The 22,040-nt window shown below is 42.5% G+C and overlaps 1 protein-coding gene across 1 annotated transcript in view; it reads right to left on the reverse strand.

Moving 5' to 3' along the window:
• The window catches only part of ca8 (carbonic anhydrase VIII), a 41,128-nt gene extending 20,365 nt beyond the window's left edge, over nt 1–20,763 (reverse strand). Inside the window, exons 1-3 of the mRNA XM_073492105.1 lie at nt 20,691–20,763; nt 12,028–12,219; nt 11,636–11,760 (exon numbers count right to left, since the gene is read on the reverse strand). Of these exons, the coding sequence (XP_073348206.1) occupies nt 11,636–11,760; nt 12,028–12,219; nt 20,691–20,763 (390 nt within the window). The remainder of the gene's footprint in view (nt 1–11,635; nt 11,761–12,027; nt 12,220–20,690) is intronic.
• Between the last annotated feature and the right edge of the window lie 1,277 nt (nt 20,764–22,040).

Raw genomic sequence — 22,040 nt, forward strand, 5'->3', positions numbered from 1 at the left:
CTCTGGGACCTGCACTTAGTAACTAAACAAATCTTCAGTTCTAATACATTGTTGGAACATTTTACATGTATTTTCTGTTATGTATAATGTTAAATGTGTTTTGTTTGTTTTATTTTGATTGTCGTTTTCATCATAATCTCTGTTGCTGAAAGCAAAATACCAATAAATATATTTGTTTAAGAAAATGGATAAAGAGAAGGGTGTTTTGAATGGAAAGTTCAGCTTCAAAGCCAGATGGTTCTCTCCACAAGAACAAAGTTATTTTCATTTCCCGTCAATGTGAACTGAGGCCACTTCCTGGCCGAGCACACAGCTGATGCAGAGAGCCCTCCTCCCCCTCGCTAATGGGTGGCTTCAGCCTGCAGGCTGATTAACATTGTTTAGTGAACCTTTTTCACCCTAGTGAAAAATGTGTGATTACTATGCGATTAATCGCAAGTTAACTATGTACAATCATGCGATTAATCACGATTAAATATTTGAATCGATTGACAGCCCTAGTATATATCATTTATAAAAACTTAACAACTAGATGATTCAGGAGATACACTGAATGCATCCAGGGATTGAAAAATGAGCACTGACCTAGACCAGAGACTCCTTTTCATCTGAAATTGCAGCAATCAACCTCCAATTCCTACCAACATGTCGTCTTGGTGGAGCTGACTGTCCCCTGGGAGGTTGCTGTGGAAGAGGCCTTCGAGTGAAAAAAAACTGCGTTACGCTGACCTGGCAGCTGAAGCTGAGGAGCGAGGCTGGAAAGAAGAAGTGTGGCCAGTGGAGGTGGGATGCAGAGGCTTTGTTGCCGGTTCCACAGCAAGGCTCCTGAGGGAGGTTGGCATCTTGGGGCAGGCCCATAGGAAGGCAGTCAAAGCCCTCGCTAACGTTGCGGAAAGCAGCAATCACTAAAGCAAAGAGATGCCGTCTGGGCTCCCAAGTGACCAGCGAACCACTAGACACACACCCTGGTCTGATCAGCCTGTGGTGAACTCCCTAGACTGAGGGTGCCTTGTGATAAAAGGTTGAAACATCCAACAATGTCGAGGTAGACATGTCTACGTGTCAAACTGGTAGCAACATCAAATGATCACTGCAAAGAACAACCCCTACCAGGTACTAGCTGTGCTGAAACTTCAGGGATTGTAACACCCAGTCCTACTAATGAATAACATAGCCCAAGTTTCACTCTGGTATAGGGGAAAAATGCTCTGGCTTGTTTGTATTCCTTTAAGCAGATTCCATTTATCTTGGGTAGCGTTGAGCTCAGGATGCATCAGTCTATAAGCCTGCAAAATAGTGTTGCATGGAACTTGTTTTGCACATGGGGAGGTGAGCACTGGCATTAAAATGGCTAAATTCCTGCAAAAGAAAAGGCAACTGCTGCCAGCTTTTTTAGGTTCATGCTGTTGGTGATCAGGTTAGAGTTGGAAAAAACTCACCCGTGTGTTTGTTGCTGGCGTGCAGGTTGCTGTTGTTGTTTCCTATGTGACTGGGATTTGGAAAATGATAACACCCAGCCCGCCTTTGGTCACCTGACATAGATGGCTAGTGGTGGGCTTATACCACCAGTCTATATCTAGTGAGTCAGACTGAAAAGACCTCTGACAACAGCCAAGGGGACACTTGGCACTGTGTCGTTGCTGAATTTGGTACCATCATGCTTATTCTAAAATCTTTGCACTCCGTCTGTGTCTGGCTAAACGCTGCACAGAAGTTCTGGTGAGATGGCCAAATTGTGGTTTGACAAGAAATAGTTACTAGACATGAACCACAAAATTGAATTTTACAATTAAGATACACTTTGTTAATGAGTGAGCTTCAGAGGTGTATTGTGAAGCATGTGTAGTTTTCAATTTTGGAGATAGTAAGCTAGCTTTTTCTTTCTGCTTCCAATCTTTATGCTCAGCAAGGCTAATTGCATCCCACTTCAAGCTCCATACCAACTGCATGACATGACATGACATGAGAATGGTATTAATCTGCTCTTTGAACTAATTTTGAACAAAATATTACAAATGTTTATGAAATCTTTTGACTATACCAAATTTGAACCTAACCTAACTGTGGTACACCCCAAAAAAATAGTGACCATTTTTGGTGTTTATTTAATTTAATAAGCTGAATAGTAATTTCCTAAGTAATTTCTTAATTTCTTGGGTCTAATATTTTGCCTAATAATATGGGGAACCGTCTAATTATTTTATTTTTCATGTGTGGAAAATGCCAGCAGCATACAGGTGGAACATGGGACACAGGAACTATTGCGCCCCAGGTTGTTTTGGGGGGAAACTTTTGCCCGAACCCCAGATGCAATCTGGATGACGAACGGTTAACGTGTGTCTTCATTGCTGCTGATCTTTATCTGTATTTTACAGGTTAGTAATTGATCAAATAATACAAATGTCAACTTCTGTAAGCTTACTATGTAAGCAAGTATTGTGAAGATATTTTGAGATAGTTTAGGATACTTTATAAACCGAAGTTTCTGCCTTTGTCTTGCGGCAGGTAGACCCCGCTGCTGCACACGGTTCAGTGGGTTTTTATCCCCTGTGCAAGGTCTCACAGGCAGGTCGTTAGGGTTTGTGTTTACAATGCAAAGACTTTATTTGAGCTCCTACACATGTAATAACTTCAATGAAAAGTTAAGAGTAACAGAACTGTATTTATTTGTGGAAAAGGTTAAAATGATAAATTACAGTACGCTGTTATATAAATTTGAAACCTTAATGTTATGTTTAGTTGATTTTGCACTTGAAAGGATTTATATTTTCTCATGAGTGATAGTAATTGTCTTGTCTCTACTTTACTTCTGAATTAAGCAGAGGTTGCAGAATTCAATCTGAATAATATGGACCACACGTAGACATGTCTGTCTCTTGCTGAGTGCGAATTTAATGTAAACCAAATTCCTCCACCTTACCCATAATACCTTTCCACATTCTTACCGGGCGTGTTACTCATGGACATGACATCCCCCCTTTTCTTAGAATTAAACTCTTCTTAGTTACAGAAAATATAACTCAGGATAGAAAATATAACTCAGGATTATACTTCACATTATGCTTCACATTTCAGGAATTCTCATTTTAACCTCCTTCTGAGTGGCCAGATCTGTAACATAACTTCACCACACAGGAACATGTACCTCGCTTATCAAAATCACTTTAGTATTTAGTACTAGTCAGAACTCATTACTTCGTGAACATATTGCTTGCCTTTAAGCAACCATCAATCACAACAATTCTTTCAAATCATGAACTGTAATAATTTCTTCTATTGCTAGAAATCAAACACATTCTATATACCCACAGGTTTTAACTCATGAACAATATGACAACTCTCTTCTTTTCTTTAAATCATTTGAGAATATAGTCAGACAGTCTATTGGGTGTTCGCTTGACCCTTTGCGGCCTGGATGGCATGTTTGCTTCTGTCTGTGTGTCAATGTCATTTCTGGTTTGTGGACTCTGAGTGTCAGTGGTGTGTGTGTGTTCTTCTATCGCCTCGCCGATTCCTGTGTCATCCTCAGCTTCCTGTGTTTCCCCCTTATCTGGGAATGTCCCTTGTTTCAGTCTCTTCTCTTCGTATTTCTTGACAAAGGTGGTGTTTCTTGCATATCGAGCTCATCGAGCTCCTGTTGGCGATTCCACTACAACCTTGCTTCCTGTCCTGCTGATGATCTTGTGTGGTGTTGCATTGAATGGGGTGGAGAATTTGTCAGTTTTGTCTTGTCTCAAGAGCACAGTGTCACCAACACTGACCTCTGATAGCTGTGCTCCTCTGCGGGTGTCTGCATACAGCTTGCTCTTTGCCTTTTGCTCTGTATCACGATCACACACTTCTTGATCAGTTCAGGCAGCTTTCCTCTTACCTTCCGATTGAAAAGCAATTCAGCAGGGCTTTTACCTGTTGTTGGATGGATGATGCTCCTGTAGACCGTCACATACTTTCTCAGTTCTTTTTTCCAATCAAGTCCATCTGATTGAGCAATTCTGATCCTTTTCATAAGTGATGCGTTCTGACGCTCAACCTCTCCGTTGGCCTGAGCGTATTTTGGTGTGGTTTTGATGTGTGTGATGCCATTTTCCTCACAGAACAGTCTGAATTGTTCTGATCTGAACTGAGGACCATTGTCAGACTTGCACGTGACTGGCAATCCATGTCTGCTGAAGATTGACTCCAGACTGTCAATGAGCTTCTCTGCTGTGGTGGTGGTCATGACATCATATTCATAATATCGGCTGAAATAATCTACTACCACTAGAATGGAGTGATTGGACGGGAGAGGTCCCAGTAGGTCAACTGCAACGTCCCGCCAGGGTCCATCAGGTAGCGGTGTGGGTCTCAGCGGTTCAGGTGGGTCAGGTCTAGCAACTATTTGGCATCCGTGACAGGCTTTGCAATGTCTCTCGGCTGCTCTGTCCATGCCAGGCCACCACACTTTAGTCCTGAGATGTTGTTTTGTTCCCACTATACCCAAGTGTCCCTCATAGGCTAGTGCAAGTGCTCGTGCTCGCAGGGCCTGGGGCAGCACTATACGTGTGCCTCTTAGAACAAGATATTCTATTGTGCATAGCTCATTTGCAATGACAGCATACTGTTTGCACTTCTCAAAATGTCCAGTTGCTATGGCTTTGCGTACCTCATGGAGCTCTTGGTCAGTGGCAGATGCTTCCTCCACTTCTCGAGTGGTGAGTGCCTTTGGAGTCGCGTTCACTGCCACAAATCTCACATACTCATCAGCTCCGTGCCCATGTTCTGCCTGTTTCACCGTGTTTGGCAGGAGTCTTGATAGTGAGTCAGCAATGTTGTTCTTCCCTGCTATGTGTACTACCTTGAACTGGTACGGTTGCAGGCAAAGAACCCATCGCTCTATCCGTGCACATGGTTTGGAGCGGGGGCCATATATTACTTCCAATGGCTTATGGTCTGTGACTAGGTCAAACTGTCGCCCATACAGGTATGGATGTAGTCTCTCGCAGGCCCACACCAGACCTAGCGCCTCTCTCTCTGTCTGAGAGTATCTCCGTTCACAATCAGTTAGGCTACGGCTCACATAGCACACAGGGACTTTAATTCCTTTCTGGTTTTGCACTAAGACAGCGCCTAACCCCACAGGACTCGCATCCGCTATTACCTGGGTTGGTGCCTCTTTGTCGAAGTAAGCAAGGGTGGTTGCTTTAGCGAGCGCTGTCTTAAGAGCACTGAATGCTTGCTTTTGCTCTGGCCCTAGGTTGAAAAGCGTGTCTTTCCTTGTCAGGCGCCTCAGTGGCTCTGATAGAGTTGCAAACTGCGGGATAAATCTGCTGCTGTATCCCACAAGCCCAAGGAAGCTACGCACCTCTGTGGCGGTCTCCGGCTCCCGTGCTTCTGTCACAGCTCGCACTCTCTCCTCTGTCGGGCCAATGCCCTTCTCCGATAGCAGAATGCCCATGAAAATCAATCTGTCCATGTTGAACTGGCATTTTTGTGGATTCAGTGTTAATCCAGTGTCTCTGAGTCTTTCCATGACTGCATGTAGTCGTCTGTCGTGCGTCTCTTGGTCAGATGCATGTATGATCACATCATCAGATATGTTCTCCACTCCTTCAATACCAGCTAATGCGTTGGCTATCTCATGCTGATATTGTTCACTGGCAGAGGACACACCAAACAACAGTCTTTTGTACCTGTACACTCCGTTGTGCACAGCAAATGTGGTGATGTCACGTGATTCAGGAGTCAGTTCAAGTTGGTGGTAGCCCCATTTTAAATCTAACTTGCTGAATATGGTTGAGCCGTTCATGCCTTGGAGTAGCACATCCACTGTGGGAATCGGAAAGCGTTCCCTCACTATGGCCTCATTGGCCCGTCTCATATCCAGGCAAAGTCGGACATCATTTCCAGGTTTCGGGACAATCACAACCGGGTTCACCCACGGGGTGGGTCCGTTCACCGGCTCGATGATGTTCAAGTCCACCAATTCTTTAATTCTGGACTCTACTGCCCCCCGAAGTTTGAATGGAATGCGCCTGAGTGGCTGGGCTACAGGTTTCACTTCAGGGTTAATGTGTAGACTGACCTGTCTTGTTTTCAGTTTTCCGACTCCACTGAACACTTCAGGATACTGCTGCTTGAGCGTTTGCTTAATGTCCGTGATGGCAGCAATGTTGGCACCTATTTTCAGGACCCTCAGTCGCATTGCTGTCTCTTTTCCAAGCAGCGGTTCACCACTTCCTCTGATTACGATGAACTCAGCACGTTCAGTCTTTTTTCCTATAGACACCTCAAATGTGAATGCCCCCTTGACTGTTAATGGCTGACTAGAAGAAGATGAATAAAGTTTTCTCTCTGTCTTAGGGACATATGAGTGGCACTTAATGCTTTCTGCTTTCAATTTTTTCCATGCATTTTCTCCCATTACATTGCTTGTCGCACCAGAGTCAATCAGCATTTTTACATTTACTCCCCCAACACAGAAGTTAAAGGAACTTGGGGCAGGATCTGTGAAATTATAAACATGCATTTTAAGATTTTTAATGCTAATGGGTGATGAAGCGTTCAAAACCAAAAAGAATGAGTCCACCCACGTATCTCTCCATTGCCTTGATCAGGCTGTGTGCTGCATAATGTACTGCAATTCGGGCTCGAATTTCCCGCACAGTCCTGCGGACGTGACGTTGGATGACACTGAATGCGCGTCCTCGACCGGCTTTCAACTTGGATACGGGAAGTAAACAAACGCGGCGGACCCAAACTAGTGTTTGGGTAGTAATGGATTCTGCTACAGCCAGCAAACGACCCACCATCACACAAAGTCCACTAAAAAGTCATACTAAGAAGAAAACAAAGGTTTTAACAGCGGCATGTTGTGAGTCAAAACAAAATTACGAGCAAAGCCGGGCTGGCACCTGAATACACATCGGATACGTGTTGGACTCATGGAGGCAGCTTCAACTTGAATTGGGACTAAAAACAGATGCTGACATGGCTCATTTCCCAGTAACCAGGTAAGAAAACACCACAGGTCATGTTTAGAGCTTGATTTGAAAATCACATGTGATCACAGAGGACTCGCAGTGACCTAACGTGCAAAGTAGCGTTAGCTGCTAACACGTAACTTAGTCCACCGCTGTGTAACACTGAATAGTTACAGACTGCGCATTTTCCACGGTCCTTTAGTCTGAAACCGAATAGTTAGAAATATGTCCCTTTATATATGGGACCGAAAGCCCAACCTGTTATCCGGGAGGTGACGTTAGCAGCTGGATATAGCCACAGGCTAACGGTTTGTTTGTGTCTGTGTAGCAACATTAGCCGCTAACACACAGCAATCCCTTATCAGAGACGATCTCTCTGTCCCCTGATATGCTGTCTTTGCTTTCGCCCGTGCCTTTCAGACTGCATCAACCGTAACTGTAAATCACTGCGCTTGTGTGTCGCTACACAGCTTCCCGGCTGCTTCATGTGTAGCGGATAAGACCAACGCAAAGGGGAAGCCTCCTGCGTCAGGTATCGACGCGAGGGGCACTTGACCAAGCTTTTTTTTTTTTAATAAAAACTTTATTGAACAACTTTCAGTTACAGTCATAACATTGACTTGGAAAATACAAAACAAGTCTGGCATCTCACATTAAGGCACTTGACCAAGTGTCAAGCATCTGACGAATAGGGATGAGACGGCATCAGCTGCACTGTTGTGAAGAGCTCATGCGCGCTCCCACGCCGGCTTGGCTGATGGCTGCAGTTACCCTAACGGCCGCAACGGCCGGCAAGTCACTATTGAGTCTTATTTCTTGATCCTGCCCCAAGTCCCTTTAAGTCTCTCTGGCATGTGGTTATCATCAATAGCAAAAGCAAAGTCCCCACTTTCATGTTTATCAACGTTATTTACGTTTTGTTTTGGTTTCCCACCTTTAGTGCGGCATACTTTTGCAAAGTGATCTTTTCCCTGGCACTTGTGGCACATTTGTCCTCGTGCGGGGCATTTTGGATCACAGCCAATGTGATCAGTATTCCCACATCTGTAGCACTTTCCATCATTTTTATTGTCTCTGTTCGGTCTATCTTTTGTATTCCCGTTTCCATGGTTTCCCTTTTTTCCTTTCGGTGCAATCCGGTTAACGGTGTCTGTGGAGGGTTTAGCCGACGCGCATGACGTCAACGGGCAGCTATTTCCAGTGTAGACGCTAGAGTCAATCCGCGACCCTCTTCTAACAGTTTTCTTCTGACATATTCTGACGTCCCTTTGCTTAATATTGCGTCCCTTATCTGATTGTCAGAATCTCCCCCGTAACCACAGTCTCTCACAGCTTGTTTCAGGCGTGTAGCAAACTGCTGCACCGTCTCCCCCGGCTTCTGGTGCAATTTTTGAAATGCGTGCCTTGCCAGCGTTGTGTTGACCTGGGGTACGAAGTATGCATTCAAAGCCTCCACTGCCTTGTCGTAGTCCGTTGCCTCACCAGTGTCCAGAAGAGTTGAGAAAATGTCCTGTGCATCTGGCTAGATGAAGTAGCAGTGCACGTCTCCTTTGCTTCGAAGGAGCAGGTGAATCATCGGTTATGATGAGCCCTTTACCGTCAGCATACAGCTCGAACGACGTTAGCCATTGCCTCCATCGTGAGCCTAGCGTAGCTGGCTCGGTGTAGCATGCAAAGTTTTGAATCCCGGATTTCTCCATGCTAGCTAACTAAACTTGTTGTTTCTAACTAGCTAATGAGAATTAATCCTCGTCGCCAATGTCTTGTCTCTACTTTACTTCTGAATTAGCCAGAGGTTGCAGAATTCAATCTGGATAATATGGACCACACGTAGACATGTCTGTCTCTTGCTGAGTGCGAATTTAATGTAAACCAAATTCCTCCACCTTACCCATAATACCTTTCCACATTCTTACCGGGCGTGTTACTCATGGACATGACAGTAATGTGTAAAATATGTCTTAAGTAGGTGACGATTCAAATAGCTGGCTAATATGGTAAATTGGTGTATTTTGAGAGAAGCAGTTTTACAAACAGACCATATACCCGCCCCTATGGAGCACTCAAAAAAAGTGCGAAGGAACGCACCCAAGGCAGCATCCGTCATTTGATTGGTCCACACTGTAGCTGTCTCCCTATTGGCTGGTGAAACACAATATTTTAAGTGCAGGGAGGGACAGCCTTGAGTCTGAGCAGACTCCTCAACCAGAGAGGAGGTGCTTGTTCTGAGTGTGTGCACATTAGATCTGAGCGTGCAGACTTTAGATCTGAGCGAGCACAGGACATATGTGAATGCGAGCGAAATTTGTGTGAGCACAAGCATGTGATTTTTGAGTTCAAGCACACATTTGGAAAGAGAGCAGCAAACATCTCAGTGCGAGCACAAAATGTGAGCATGAGGAGAATAAATCTGAGCACGAGAAGGAGCTGTGTCACTGAAAGAAATGAAATCATGCTCTCAAACTGAAAATCTACGCTCTTGAATAAAGATAGGATAATTCTTCCATAGTAAAGTAAGTGCCTAGGTCCAGAGTCACTTTAGAATAAGTGTTGTTCGCTTTAAAGACAGTTAAGGATTATTGTAACTTGCACTGTATTGATATAGTAGCCTTGATTTACATCAAAATGTGCTAGACTATATTTGCATGCTACCTGACACGCTTGAAACTGTAATATGTTCACTAGAAATGTGGGAAAGGTTTACATATTGTGAAGTAATTTGGATTTGACTTGAATAATATTGTTTTATGGACTTTATATGCACTTGAGATAAACATGGACTGAAACAGAAGCTAGCACTCAGGAAAATATGTTTTGAGTATGTTATTGAGGAATAAAGCCCCAGATGCAATCTGGATGACGAACGGTTAACGTGTGTCTTCATTGCTGCTGATCTTTATCTGTATTTTACAGACATCTGTTTTGTTACTTCGGTACCAATCCTGGGACCCGTAACATAACACATTTTTACTTTTAAACTTTTTTACTTCAGGATCTGTGAAATTATAAACATGCATTTTAAGATTTTTAATGCTAATGGGTGATGAAGCGTTCAAAACCAAAAAGAATGAGTCCACCCACGTATCTCTCCATTGCCTTGAACAGGCTGTGTGCTGCATAATGTACTGCAATTCGGGCTCGAATTTCCCGCACAGTCCTGCGGACGTGACGTCAGATGACACTGAATGCGCGTCCTCGACCGGCTTTCGACTTGGATACGGGAAGTAAACAAACGCGGCGGACCCAAACTAGTGTTTGGGTAGTAATGGATTCTGCTACAGCCAGCAAACGAACCACCATCACACAAAGTCCACTAAAAAGTCATACTAAGAAGAAAACAAAGGTTTTATCAGCGGCATGTTGTGAGTCAAAACAAAATTACGAGCAAAGCGGGCTGGCACCTGAATAAACATCAGATACGTGTTGGACTCATGGAGGCAGCTTCAACTTGAATTGGGACTGAAAACAGATGCTGACATGGCTCATTTCCTAGTAACCAGGTAAGAAAACATTACAGGTCATGTTTAGAGCTTGATTTGAAAATCATATGAGATCACCGAAGACTCGAGTGACCTAACGTGCAAAGTAGCGTTAGCTGCTAACACGTAACTTAGTCCACCGCTGTGTAACACTGAATAGTTACAGACTGCGCATTTTCCACGGTCCTTTAGTCTGAAACCGAATAGTTAGAAATATGTCCCTTTATATATGGGACCGAATGCCCAACCTGTTATCCGGGAGGTGACGTTAGCAGCTGGATGTAGCCACAGGCTAATGGTTTGTTTGTGTCTGTGTAGCAACATTAGCCGCTAACACACAGCAATCCCTTATCAGAGACGATATCTCTGTCCCCCGATATGCCGTCTTTGCTTTCGCCCGTGCCTTTCAGACTGCATCAACCGTAACTGTAAATCACTGCGCTTGTGTGTCGCTACACACAGCGAGCAGCTTCCTGGCTGCTTCATGTGTAGCGGATAAGACCAACGCAAAGGGGAAGCCTCCTGCGTCAGGTATCTACGCGAGGGGCACTTGACCAAGCTTTTTTTTTTTTTTTTTTTAATAAAATCTTTATTGAACAACTTTCAGTTACAATCATAACATTGACTTGGAAAATACAAAACAAGTCTGGCATCTCACATTAAGGCACTTGACCAAGCGTCAAGCGTCTGACGAATAGGGATGAGACGGCATCAGCTGCACTGTTGTGAAGAGCTCATGCGCGCTCCCACGCCGGCTTGGCTGATGGCTGCAGTTACCCTAACGGCCGCAACGGCCGGCGAGTCACTATTGAGTCTTATTTCTTGATCCTGCCCCAAGTCCCTTTAATTTTAACTTTTTTAAGGCCATCAGTGTGAAGTTTACAAAAGGTTTCCTGGACACACACACTCAAGCAAACACATTGATGTCACCTTCAGATGTCAGAAGTGTTACTTGTTGGAAAGGTTTTGTGTTCAAGGTATCCACAAGCTACAATGAAGGACACATGTCAGTGCCAGAGGTTTAAACATGTGAACACTGTTTCTTTAGGCTTTTAGAGGCTGTTAGTCTAATCTGAAAGTGCACTCCACTCAGGTCATGACCTTATTTCTGTTTGTGTGTGTGTGTGTGTGTGTGTGTGTGTGTTTGTGTGTGTGTGAGAGAGAGAGAGAGAGAGAGAGAGAGAGAGAGTGCACTACCTCCATAGGGAAAGCCTTGAAGTTCACAGTGTGCTCGGATCCCCTCTGGTTTTCTTTGCCCCAGTGGAATCTAACCTCATGAAGCTCATACTCATGATCACTAGGCAAAGGACCCCCAGTAACCACTGGCAGCACCACAGGAAACCCGGGCAATGTGGACAAGTGCAGACAGGATGTAGAAGACACATCAAAGCCGTCCCAGTTAAAGTGAAAGTGAGAAAAAGGGGTCATTAACAGTGGCCTAGATTTATTTGCACACTACATAATTGTGTCAGTCACCACTAAACAACAGTAGCTGACAACACGAAACTAAACATGCATTCTGCTTTGTCATCACTTCTTAAATCAGTAAGTGCTGGTCTTGACATGTTTCCATGCATCCTGGGACTCACCTGATTTGGACTTTAGAATGATGCGGACAGTGTGTCCGTCGTTGATGACCTCGCAGTCTCGACACACCACGTAGTTTGGTGATAAGCCAACATCCAGGAGGGACGGGTCATACTGGGCCTCCCTGGAGTTTAAGTTAATGGGAGACTGGTACTCGCCATTGGCTGCTGGGAAATGGAGCCCCCATTCTACACCTGAGTGAAAACAAATACAAAACACACATTACATGTACCATACATGATTATGTCATTATTGAGCAGCTCTACAATAAACATGGTAAATCTATTTTGTTGCTTTAACAATATGCATAAAATTCATACTCTTAACCAGTATTATTTAGCATTATCTTACAGTAACACTGAGCGAAAACATAAACAAAGAGACATTTCATATGAATATTTGCAAGATATCATATAGAGATTGTTGGTGTTCCTCCCTTCATTAAGCTGCTAATAACCTAGCACATCAGAGCAACAGGCCCTTTCCACAGCAGACATGTTTACCTGTCACGTGTTACTAATAACATTATCAATGTTGATGTTGATTGCATTGTTTTCTGTTCATGTCCCATTAAGCCATTAAAGTGTGCCAATCACCAGCATGAACAAGCAGCTAAATGGAATTAATCATAATTCTGATTATTACCTTTGATTATCCAACTGTGACATGTTAAAATGTGTTGTGGAAAAAGGCCGATACCGTTAAGGTGCCTTATAAGCCATGCAAGCATATATGTAGACATACATGTATGCCCGCAAGGGCTGTTGTCAGAAACATAGAAAAATGTATTTTCCTGTTGCCACTAGGTGGCGCTATGACTGTAACAGAATATTGGCATGTCAATGTCTTCAGGCTGGGACTCTTATCAAACGTGAAGTTTGGGGCAGATTCGACTACGTACGTCAGAGTTATAGAAATTTCCTCTTTCCTAGCAAACGATCGATATTCACTGCCCTGCCACGCCCTTCAACGAAAACTCAAGCTTTTGATAGCAAAATTGTGAAGATTGCCCCGACAAAATTTTAAGTTGATCTGGTCAAAGCTGTAGGAGGAGTTTGTTAAAGTTCAACACATGCCATGCAACAAATTGCCACTAAATTTGTACATGTAAGTAGTCCGATGGGCTGTGTTTTATGGGGCAACGGTCAGTGCTCAGGCCCTAATAACTCCTTCAGTTTCAATAGGGTCCTTGCACGGTTCGTATTCGGGCCTTAAATACTATAGCCATGGACCTGGCTTCCATAAAATGAGGACTGAGTTACACTTTGTCTGCAATGAAAAAGGTTGATGTCAATTTCTGTGTTTAATCAAGAGATAGCTCTGAGTTCATTGTGTTTTTAGCTAACCAGAAAGACTGATGAGCAGGCAAAACAGCTAGCTTCTGTAAAACTTTTATAAAAACAACTTTTGCAGTTGCTAACAAAGCTATGCCAGCTAATTCCACAGCTAGTCTAAGCATATTGCAGAGCTGGTTCTTCTATTCTCACTCTAGAAAAACAGTAATAAAATACATTTTAAAAAAGCCACAGTACTCCTAAAATATTTCCAGTTAACTCCTGGGTTTATGCAAGTGGTCCCCCTTTCTTTGTTTAATGGCTGGGTTGATTCCTTTACTTACTCCAAATTAACGGAAAAAATGAAATACATCTCTGTTGAAGCAATAATTGTGATATTTTCAGTCAATAATAGCAAAACTCAATTGCAGTTAAGTCATGTGAAAATTCTGGGTTGTTGTACATTTGAGTTTCCTGTAAAGTGATAATGACCATGTACATCCAATTTTGACCCTGAAAAAAGGAAAAAAACATTTGACACGATGAAGTGATGACGAGCATAAGTCGGTGAAAACTCTTGACAATTCTAAAGTGGACTTTGAGATATTTTAAAAAATGCTTTTCAGTCACTGCATTACGCTCAACCTCATTCTTAATTTTTTGCTATTTTCATCATCCTATCAAGGAACAAATTCATATCGAGGCCACTTCCTCTGTGTGTGTGTGTGTGTGTTTGTGTGTGTGTGTGTGTGTGTGTGTGTGCGTGCGTGCGTGCGAGCGAGTGAGTGCGTGCGTGTCACCTAAGGCTAGACTGGTTGAGATGGGCCTTTTATCTCCTTTTGTCTCTTCCTCCATCTATCCCTCCATTTATCCACTATCTGCTTCAGGTTGTGAAATTTTCTTTCTTTTATTGTGACAGTAACATTCACACTGCCCTTTGAGTGCAGGAATCATGTGCCGATTCTCCGCACAGTCCTCTGTGTGAAAGTTTCAGATGCGGAGAGGGGGGACAGTTTCGCTGCAGCTCTGATGCGCAGGGGCGTGTCAGTCTGATGGTGTTCACAGTCTGACAGCTAAAGAGATCCTTCACGCAACAAAATGTCCCACAAAGCAACGTTACAGGACCAAACAACAGTAACGTAGTAACTGGTCGTGTCTTTGGCAACTTATATGAGGAAAAAAATACCACAGTTATACGTGGAGAAGTGTCTGTCATTGTGTCTGTCATCCTGTCTGTCCTCCTGTCTCTCATCCTGTCTGTCATCCTGTCTGTCCTCCTGTGTTTGTCTCCTTCCCTAATGTGTTAGTTGCTGTTGTCACTGTGACGGTCAGCCCTCCCGACCGAGACTTTAATGAACTTTCCCCTGGCAAACAGCGCTCCGTTTACTGATGGCGATTATGTAATTATGTAATTTAGACTGAAAAACGTAACTTTGTCACTTTCCAGGATGTTTGGTGGGTCAGGATCTCAATCACAACACATTATAACAGCATCCATATGATTTAAACAGTCAGCGGGTACATGTTTAGATTAACAGGGGGACAACGGGGAAACACGTTGAAAAAAACACACAGACGTCATCATTATGATGTGTACCGTCACGCCTCTTTTGGAGCCGCGGCGCCGGCTTTCTGTGTGAATTACACACTGGTGCAGCTTTACACCGGAGCTGCTTGGTTCTGTGTGAACAAACAAATGCAGAGAATTGGCGGACCAATAATGCAGAGTCTCTGTGTGAAAAGAATAACAGAATATTGGCATGTCAATGTCTTCAGGCTGGGACTCTTATCAAACATGTGAAATTTGGGGCAGATTTGACTATGTACGTCGGAGTTATAGAAATTTCCTCTTTCCTAGCAATATCCGATAATGCAGAGTCTCTGTGTGAAACAGGCTAGTGAGAGATTTGCAGAGAGAAAAAGGCAAAGGGGGAGAGGGGAAGGGGGTAATCTAAGTTCTTCAAAACAGATTGAAGTAGGTTGTGGTCACAGAAAGAGGGTCAGCCTGTCAGACTAAGTGGGACAGAAAACTTGAAAATGATTGTATAACCATGTGTTCTTGTAAAAGAGACATTGTAATATATTAACTTTTGACCAAACGTCGGAAGGTGGAAATTGTCTTTGGTAAAGAGAGTAATACTGTTGCTATCAGTTTATCTTCTCTTGCACTGGCACAGAGTGAAGAAACACAGAATGGAGAAAGTAACAAAAAAGGTTCTTACTGGTCAAGATTCACTCCAGCTTTTTGCTGACCACAATCACTCAGTACAGTACAATGAGAACATTGTAAGATGTGTGGAGCCCAGTGTGTTCTTAAAAGGAGGACACAAAGTGAGTATCGTGTTCAGGAAAGCCCAGTACACCCATGTCCTCCTTGCAGTTTGCCTTTCTACTGCAACTACAGCAGAGACACACTCCACACTGGCTGACGATCCAATCCATGGCAAATGAGGGCTGAGGGGCCCAGTCACATTCCCTCTTTCCTCAGCAACTAAAGCCTTGAGAACAATTTACTGAAGCCAGTCAGCCACAATACACATAAAAGGACTCTACAAGCTGTGTTTGTGTTTGTGCTTTTAGGGCTGTAGAGGGCTGTAAATGAGTTTGGGTTGGGATGGCTAGATCGCATTGCTAATTCATCTATGATACTACTGACCAGCTAGGTTGACTGACTGATTGTAGTCAGTTAGTAAATCTGTTTGCCACCATGTTGTTGCTGTGACATAGCTGCATCACAGATATAATATGTTAGTGAAGTCCCTCCACCTCCAGTTTCTCTCATGGGACCCTATTTCAGAAAGAAATGTGTATGGTGGTTAATGGCAAAAGACAAATGAATTTTGATCCTGTTTGAATTGTGCCACGATTTAAAAATATAATTCTTGTTAATTTATTAGAAAAAAGTTGCAGTTTGAAGTAAAGATGAACTACCATTGAACACAATATATGTACGTCACCAAAACCAACATGGCCAACACTCTCTAAAACAATCACCAGACCTGGACCTCTTAAGATTCAAAACTCTTCAATACAGCAACACCGGGAAGTGCACCGATGGGCAGATTCTTCAGTCTGGACAGTACATGCTAACTCCGTGGAGGAATAGACAGTTTAAGAGACTTCCCCTCATGAGGTACAAACCCTGCTTTAGTGGTAAACATGTCAAATAAGCTGGACTAGTCCACTATAAAGGATTGGTTTTGTTGTGGTTGGACTATTTTCTTGCCTTTTTTGTGTGGTGCTGTGTTTGTGTGTTTCAGAGGTGCTATGGAGTTGCTGGCTGTGGTTTCCTGATTGGCCAGAGCTGACACCAATCTCACACCTGCAGCGTATTGAGGCAATCAGCACATGGATAAAAGCCCTGGCCTCCGCTCCACTCGCTGCCAGATTATTTCATCCAGCAGACATGGTATATACGGCTCCTCAGTGCTACTCTAGTGTCAACCAGTATTTCTAGTGTGGTTTGCTCGTGACCTCCAATGGACTAACTCATGTCTCTTTTCGCCTCCTCCAGTGATCACCTCACTCCTGGATTTCCTCTGACCTGCCACAACCCAGCCTCCTGCACCTCTGCCACCAGCCAGCTCCACCCAGGACTCCCAGTGCCACGTTCCCCCCTCGAGCCTCAGTCTTCTCCTCCATGAGCTGCACCACCTACTCAGCGGAGCTTCCAGCATTCTCCTCAGCTCTCCACTGCTACATTCAGTATTGTGCTCAATAAACCATATCCTAATTTCATCCCAGCTTCTGGAATCCACTTTTGGGTCCCTCTACTCCATAACACCAAGCATATGGTATATATGCGTCATATATTGCATTTGGCTCATTAAATACAGTCTATAGGCCATTTAAACAGGTTTTCGTTTTTTTCAGTCAGAAAGGTTAGAAGACAGATTTGTGCTGAGGCATCTCAGGCCATTTTGCAAACGAGTAATGCAAACATACGGTATAGTGTAACTGTAGAAGCCGCATTTAAGTTTTTTATGTTTTACATGATTTACTTATAGTTGTTCTATTTTTGCGACATCTTTTCTCTTTTGAGTGTGCACCCTCAACAGGTGGTGATGGTGCCACCTTTAAAAAAGGCTGCTGGTAGAGCATGACGGGGAGCCAGCAGATACCGTCATTGACCTCAGTCTGTGAGCTTGCTGTGCATCGGGTCTGTGCCTGTGAAACCTGCTATAAACCTCTTGCATTTTATTTTGTATTTTATTTAATTCACAATAAAGTACCGGCAACAGTGAACAGTCAAACTCTCTCTCTCATTGGATGTTTTTTGACACAAACTGCGAGTCTGACACTGCATCACCCGCATTCTCCAGGTGGTACAAACATGTCTTGTTATGTGTGGGGTCATTAAAGCCTTGACAGTTGTAGAGATCTCAACCCAATCCAACCAAGGCCAGTTGCCTCCGTTAAGCACTTATACATAGCTTTATCTATGATCAAACCCATGCAGTTGATGGACAACAATTATGTTGTAGAGGATGTATACAACATTACCTTATTACCTCATTCCTGTTTGTGTATCTCTCGTTTCTTCTGAAAAGCATTTTGTTATTTTGATTCAGATCCATGTGCAGATTACAACAAACACTTCCAGATATTTTGTTACCAAAACAGAAAATTTAGAGGCTTGTCCAGCCATGGGGAAGCCCTGTCCTTTTTTTTTAACTTCTCTGTTGCTGTATTTTAATGCTATGGCAACGGCGGTGCATGAAGATGCAGCGGCTGGGAGCCTGACCAGCTAAAGTGCCCCAGGGAGGAAGAGTGTAGGAATAAGACCTCTGTCAATCCAGCTTGGTTTAAGGATGCTCCCATCTGGTCACAGGAAAAAGGTCAAGGACAAAATGGGACACAGGCTGGCCAAACAACGTGAAATTAGAGACTGCTGTGCCCACAGAGACCTGTCTCCACTACAACATCTCAGATCAAGCTGTTGCACTCGACAGACAGACCTTGTTCTGAGCCAACTGTAGTCCTGCGCTCTGCAGGACTACAGTAGGACGAGGGGAGGTGGACTAACATCGATCCTTGGTGCTCACACGCAGGCAAAGTTGTACAGTGTTTCCCAGATGTTGAACTTTGAATATGAAGATACCAACCACATTATCATCACCATCTTGTTGCTGCTGTTTACATACACCCTGATGCAGATTCAAAACTTGCACTACGTGTTTATGCATATGTGTATATTAATAACTGTATATATGGTCTGTAATTTGTGTAGCATGAAGGTGTTTACAAACTTTCTGTCTTTTGGAAGAATTATAAATTATTCATTTCATTGTGGTTAATGCTTTGAAACTTTTATGTTCAATTTAGAAGCAAGTACTTCCAATAGAGTTAATTCTAATTAAAATGCTATAACATAACAAGTGTCCTGCAGAAAGTCTTTTATCTCACATACACAAAATATGTTGTCTGGATGATGGCATGTCAAGAGTAACCAATTAAAAGACTTTGGCAGTTTAAACATATTATCTGTGCCAATGGGACATCGGATTACATTTTTCTCTCCTCCTGAAAACACCACTTTTTGGACAAAAAGTTTTCCACAAGACACAAATGGAATTTGCAAGCCATATATTAGTGTCTAATTCATGTTTACATGGTATCACACACTTACGGTAAGAATTTTACTGTTCAGTATCACAGTGCATCCCTCGATGCTCAGTAAAGGCAGCATTAAAAGAAGACAGAGTGAAACAACACATACTAAATGAACTCATTACATCATAACTTCATCACATACTGTAACGATGACAGTGAATTTAAATATATCCATGTGTCAGTGAAAATCTTCCAAAAAGTAACACAAATGAGTTATTCTCTGTTACCGTGTTACGTAATATATTGTTTAAAGGAATATTTAAAATGGCAATACAGAGTGGAAAGAAAACCAGCAACCCCTCCCTCTTTGCAATTTTGCAAAAGACAGTACTCAATAGTGTCTTTTATAGAGTTGTGATTGCATTATGGGAATAGTCAGATCCAAGGAAATCTACAGGCCTCTGCTGCATCTACTGTATTCTTTTTTAATTATTGTGAATCGCCCAGATTTATAGAAGCGCAATTTTAAATTGCTGGAGTATCCCCCTACCCCCTTTCATCACAGATTAAGTGGTTTTAAAAAAAAAACTGCAAAACAGTCAGCATCAAAATGAATATCAAATTGATTTGACAAAAAATCATTTAAACTCTTTTTAAAGCTAAAATCTTCAGTGCAGCTGCTAAGCTAAAAGCGCTAGCTGTCACCCGATATGAAGTCTATGTACAAACAAGACTGCACATCAAGGGTGTAAATAACGTTTTATAAACTCAATTTCGGCTCTCGGAGCTCCCAGCGACTTGGATTATGCTGGATGAGCTGTAAAGAGGCATTTTATGTTTCAGTTAGTTTATCAGGTTTTAATACAAGTCACTCTACTTCAGTTGTTTAGCAGAATGCTGCAGTGCTGTTTTGCTGTATAGCTCCAGAAATGTTTTGTGGACCACAAAACATCACCTGACTTTCCATCAGCATGGAGTGAATAAATAATAACTGAATTTTCATTTTCAGGTGAACTGTTTCTTAAAGGTCCTTGTAATAAGCATTAGTTAACAGGTCCTTATAAGTTGATTATCAACATTACTGAGATTATATAAGTGTTAATAATAGCATAATAAATATGTTTATTGTTAGATTAAAAGACATTTATCAGCACTCATAACAAACGTATCAGTTTATAGACTGATTAAGAACATAAAAAAGGCCTTATGAGTTTCTTGTTGTTGTTTATTGTTCATAATATTATTACTGACACATTTATTGAGTTTAACTAACTAATGCTAAACTTTTACTAAATTTCCTTTGTTGCTTTATTAATATTAACACATATCTATCTATATGCATTTAGCTGTTACCTAAGGTAAACTAAAGCCCTTATTAACATTCTTAAGCTGTATAAGAAACTGTTGACAAGTTTCCGATATGTGCTTAAAATGTATCAATAAATGTGTTTATCATGCTATAATTCATATTTATATAGTCTTATTAACGTTAATAGGCATCTTACAAGGCATTTATAAGGGCATTTTTACCAGCGAGCACATTGCAAAACTTTCATTAATAAAAAACCTAGATGCATTTGAGTAATCTGCAAGAGAGGGGAGCAAAGAAGGCAATTATTATCTGAAAAACATATGCATCTTTTCCATTTTGGAAGAGGATTTAGTATTTTTACTGTGTATCAATACAAATCTACAATATGTGTAAACACTGCATAACTCCATTCATAGAATGAACAGGCTGACACATTGACTAAAGACTAAACAGCGCACTAAGTTTTGGATTCAGACCAATTCAAACTTTTTATACTAACCAAACATACTGATGAAGACCAGTTTACCTTCCTCATAGCCCCAGTCCAGCTCATCCTTCCCCGGGATATAATCCGACTCCTCATTCACATTGTCAGCCATGGTGCTTGGCAGTCTGCTCACTGTGGGTAGAAACCAGTCCGTCCTCCCAGTACACTCCCAGTCACACTGGTTTTGTCTGTTCACTTGGGCACAAATTGAAGTCTCTACAGGCTGCTGGGTCCAGCTGAGCAACAACTTACTTAGGCTTCACTTTCTTCCTTAAGTCTCTTTCTTTTCTTTACTTTCTTCTTGTCTTTTCTTCTCTCTCTCTGTTTCTATTGGTCCCGTCTTCCTTGATGTCCTCTCTTGCTCCTGTCTTCTTACAGCTACTGTCTGATGTGTGTGGAGCTCTCTGCTGCTTTGTTTCTCTTCACTCTGTTGCTCCTCCTCTTCCTCTCTCTCCACTTCACTGGTATCTCTCTCCACCTCTCTCTCTCTCTGTCTCTCTCTCTCTCTCTCTCCACCCCTCTCTCTCTGTCTCTCTCTCCACCTCCCTCTCAATTCAAGTCAACTCAATTCAACAAGCTTTATTGGCATGACTGTGTTTAACAATATTGCCAAAGTGTTAGGACTACAGAAAAAGAATACATAGATAATTAATAGTTAATAATAATTTTAAAAAAGAAAGGAAAGTGTGTGTGTGTGTGTGTGTGTGTGTGTGTGTGTGTGTGTGTGTGTGTGTGTGTGTGTGTGCGTGCATGTGTGCATCTGTGTGTGTGTGTGTGTTACATATAAAGATAATAGTTACAGAACAATAGTCAGCTAATTAACAATATATCAATGTGCAGGTAAGAACCCAGTGAGGAGCAGCTGGCTCATGTGGAGGAGATCATGTCAGGTGTTGTTGTGCAGCTTTTCTCTTCTCCTGTGGCAGCACTCACATATCTTGCTGCATCTACAGCAGTGGTACTTTTTTCTCCAGTAGATGATGTAGTTTTTCTTGGTCTGAGAGTTTGGGGTTATGCATGTAATTTTGGTGTAGAGCTGGGTTCTGATGTCTGTGTATGTGTCACAGTGCAGCAGGAAGTGCTGCTTTGTCTCCACCTGTCTGTGTGGACAGAGCCAACACAGCCGCTCCTCTCTGGGCAGCCACGTCTGTCTGTGTCGGCTGCTCTCTAAGGCTCTCTCTCTCTCTCTCTCTCTCTCTCTCCCTCTCTCTCTCTCTCTGTCAAATTCAAATTCAAATTCAAAGGGGCTTTATTGGCATGAAAGTTTAACAACAATGTTGCCAAAGCATCTGTCCAAACACTTGGACATAACACAACAAATAACAACACAAACACAACACCAAGATTGATTTACATTAATTATATATACAGTATATACAGTGTTTGTGT

Source organism: Pagrus major, chromosome 21 (assembly GCF_040436345.1).
Source record: "Pagrus major chromosome 21, Pma_NU_1.0".
Classification (NCBI taxonomy): domain Eukaryota; kingdom Metazoa; phylum Chordata; class Actinopteri; order Spariformes; family Sparidae; genus Pagrus; species Pagrus major.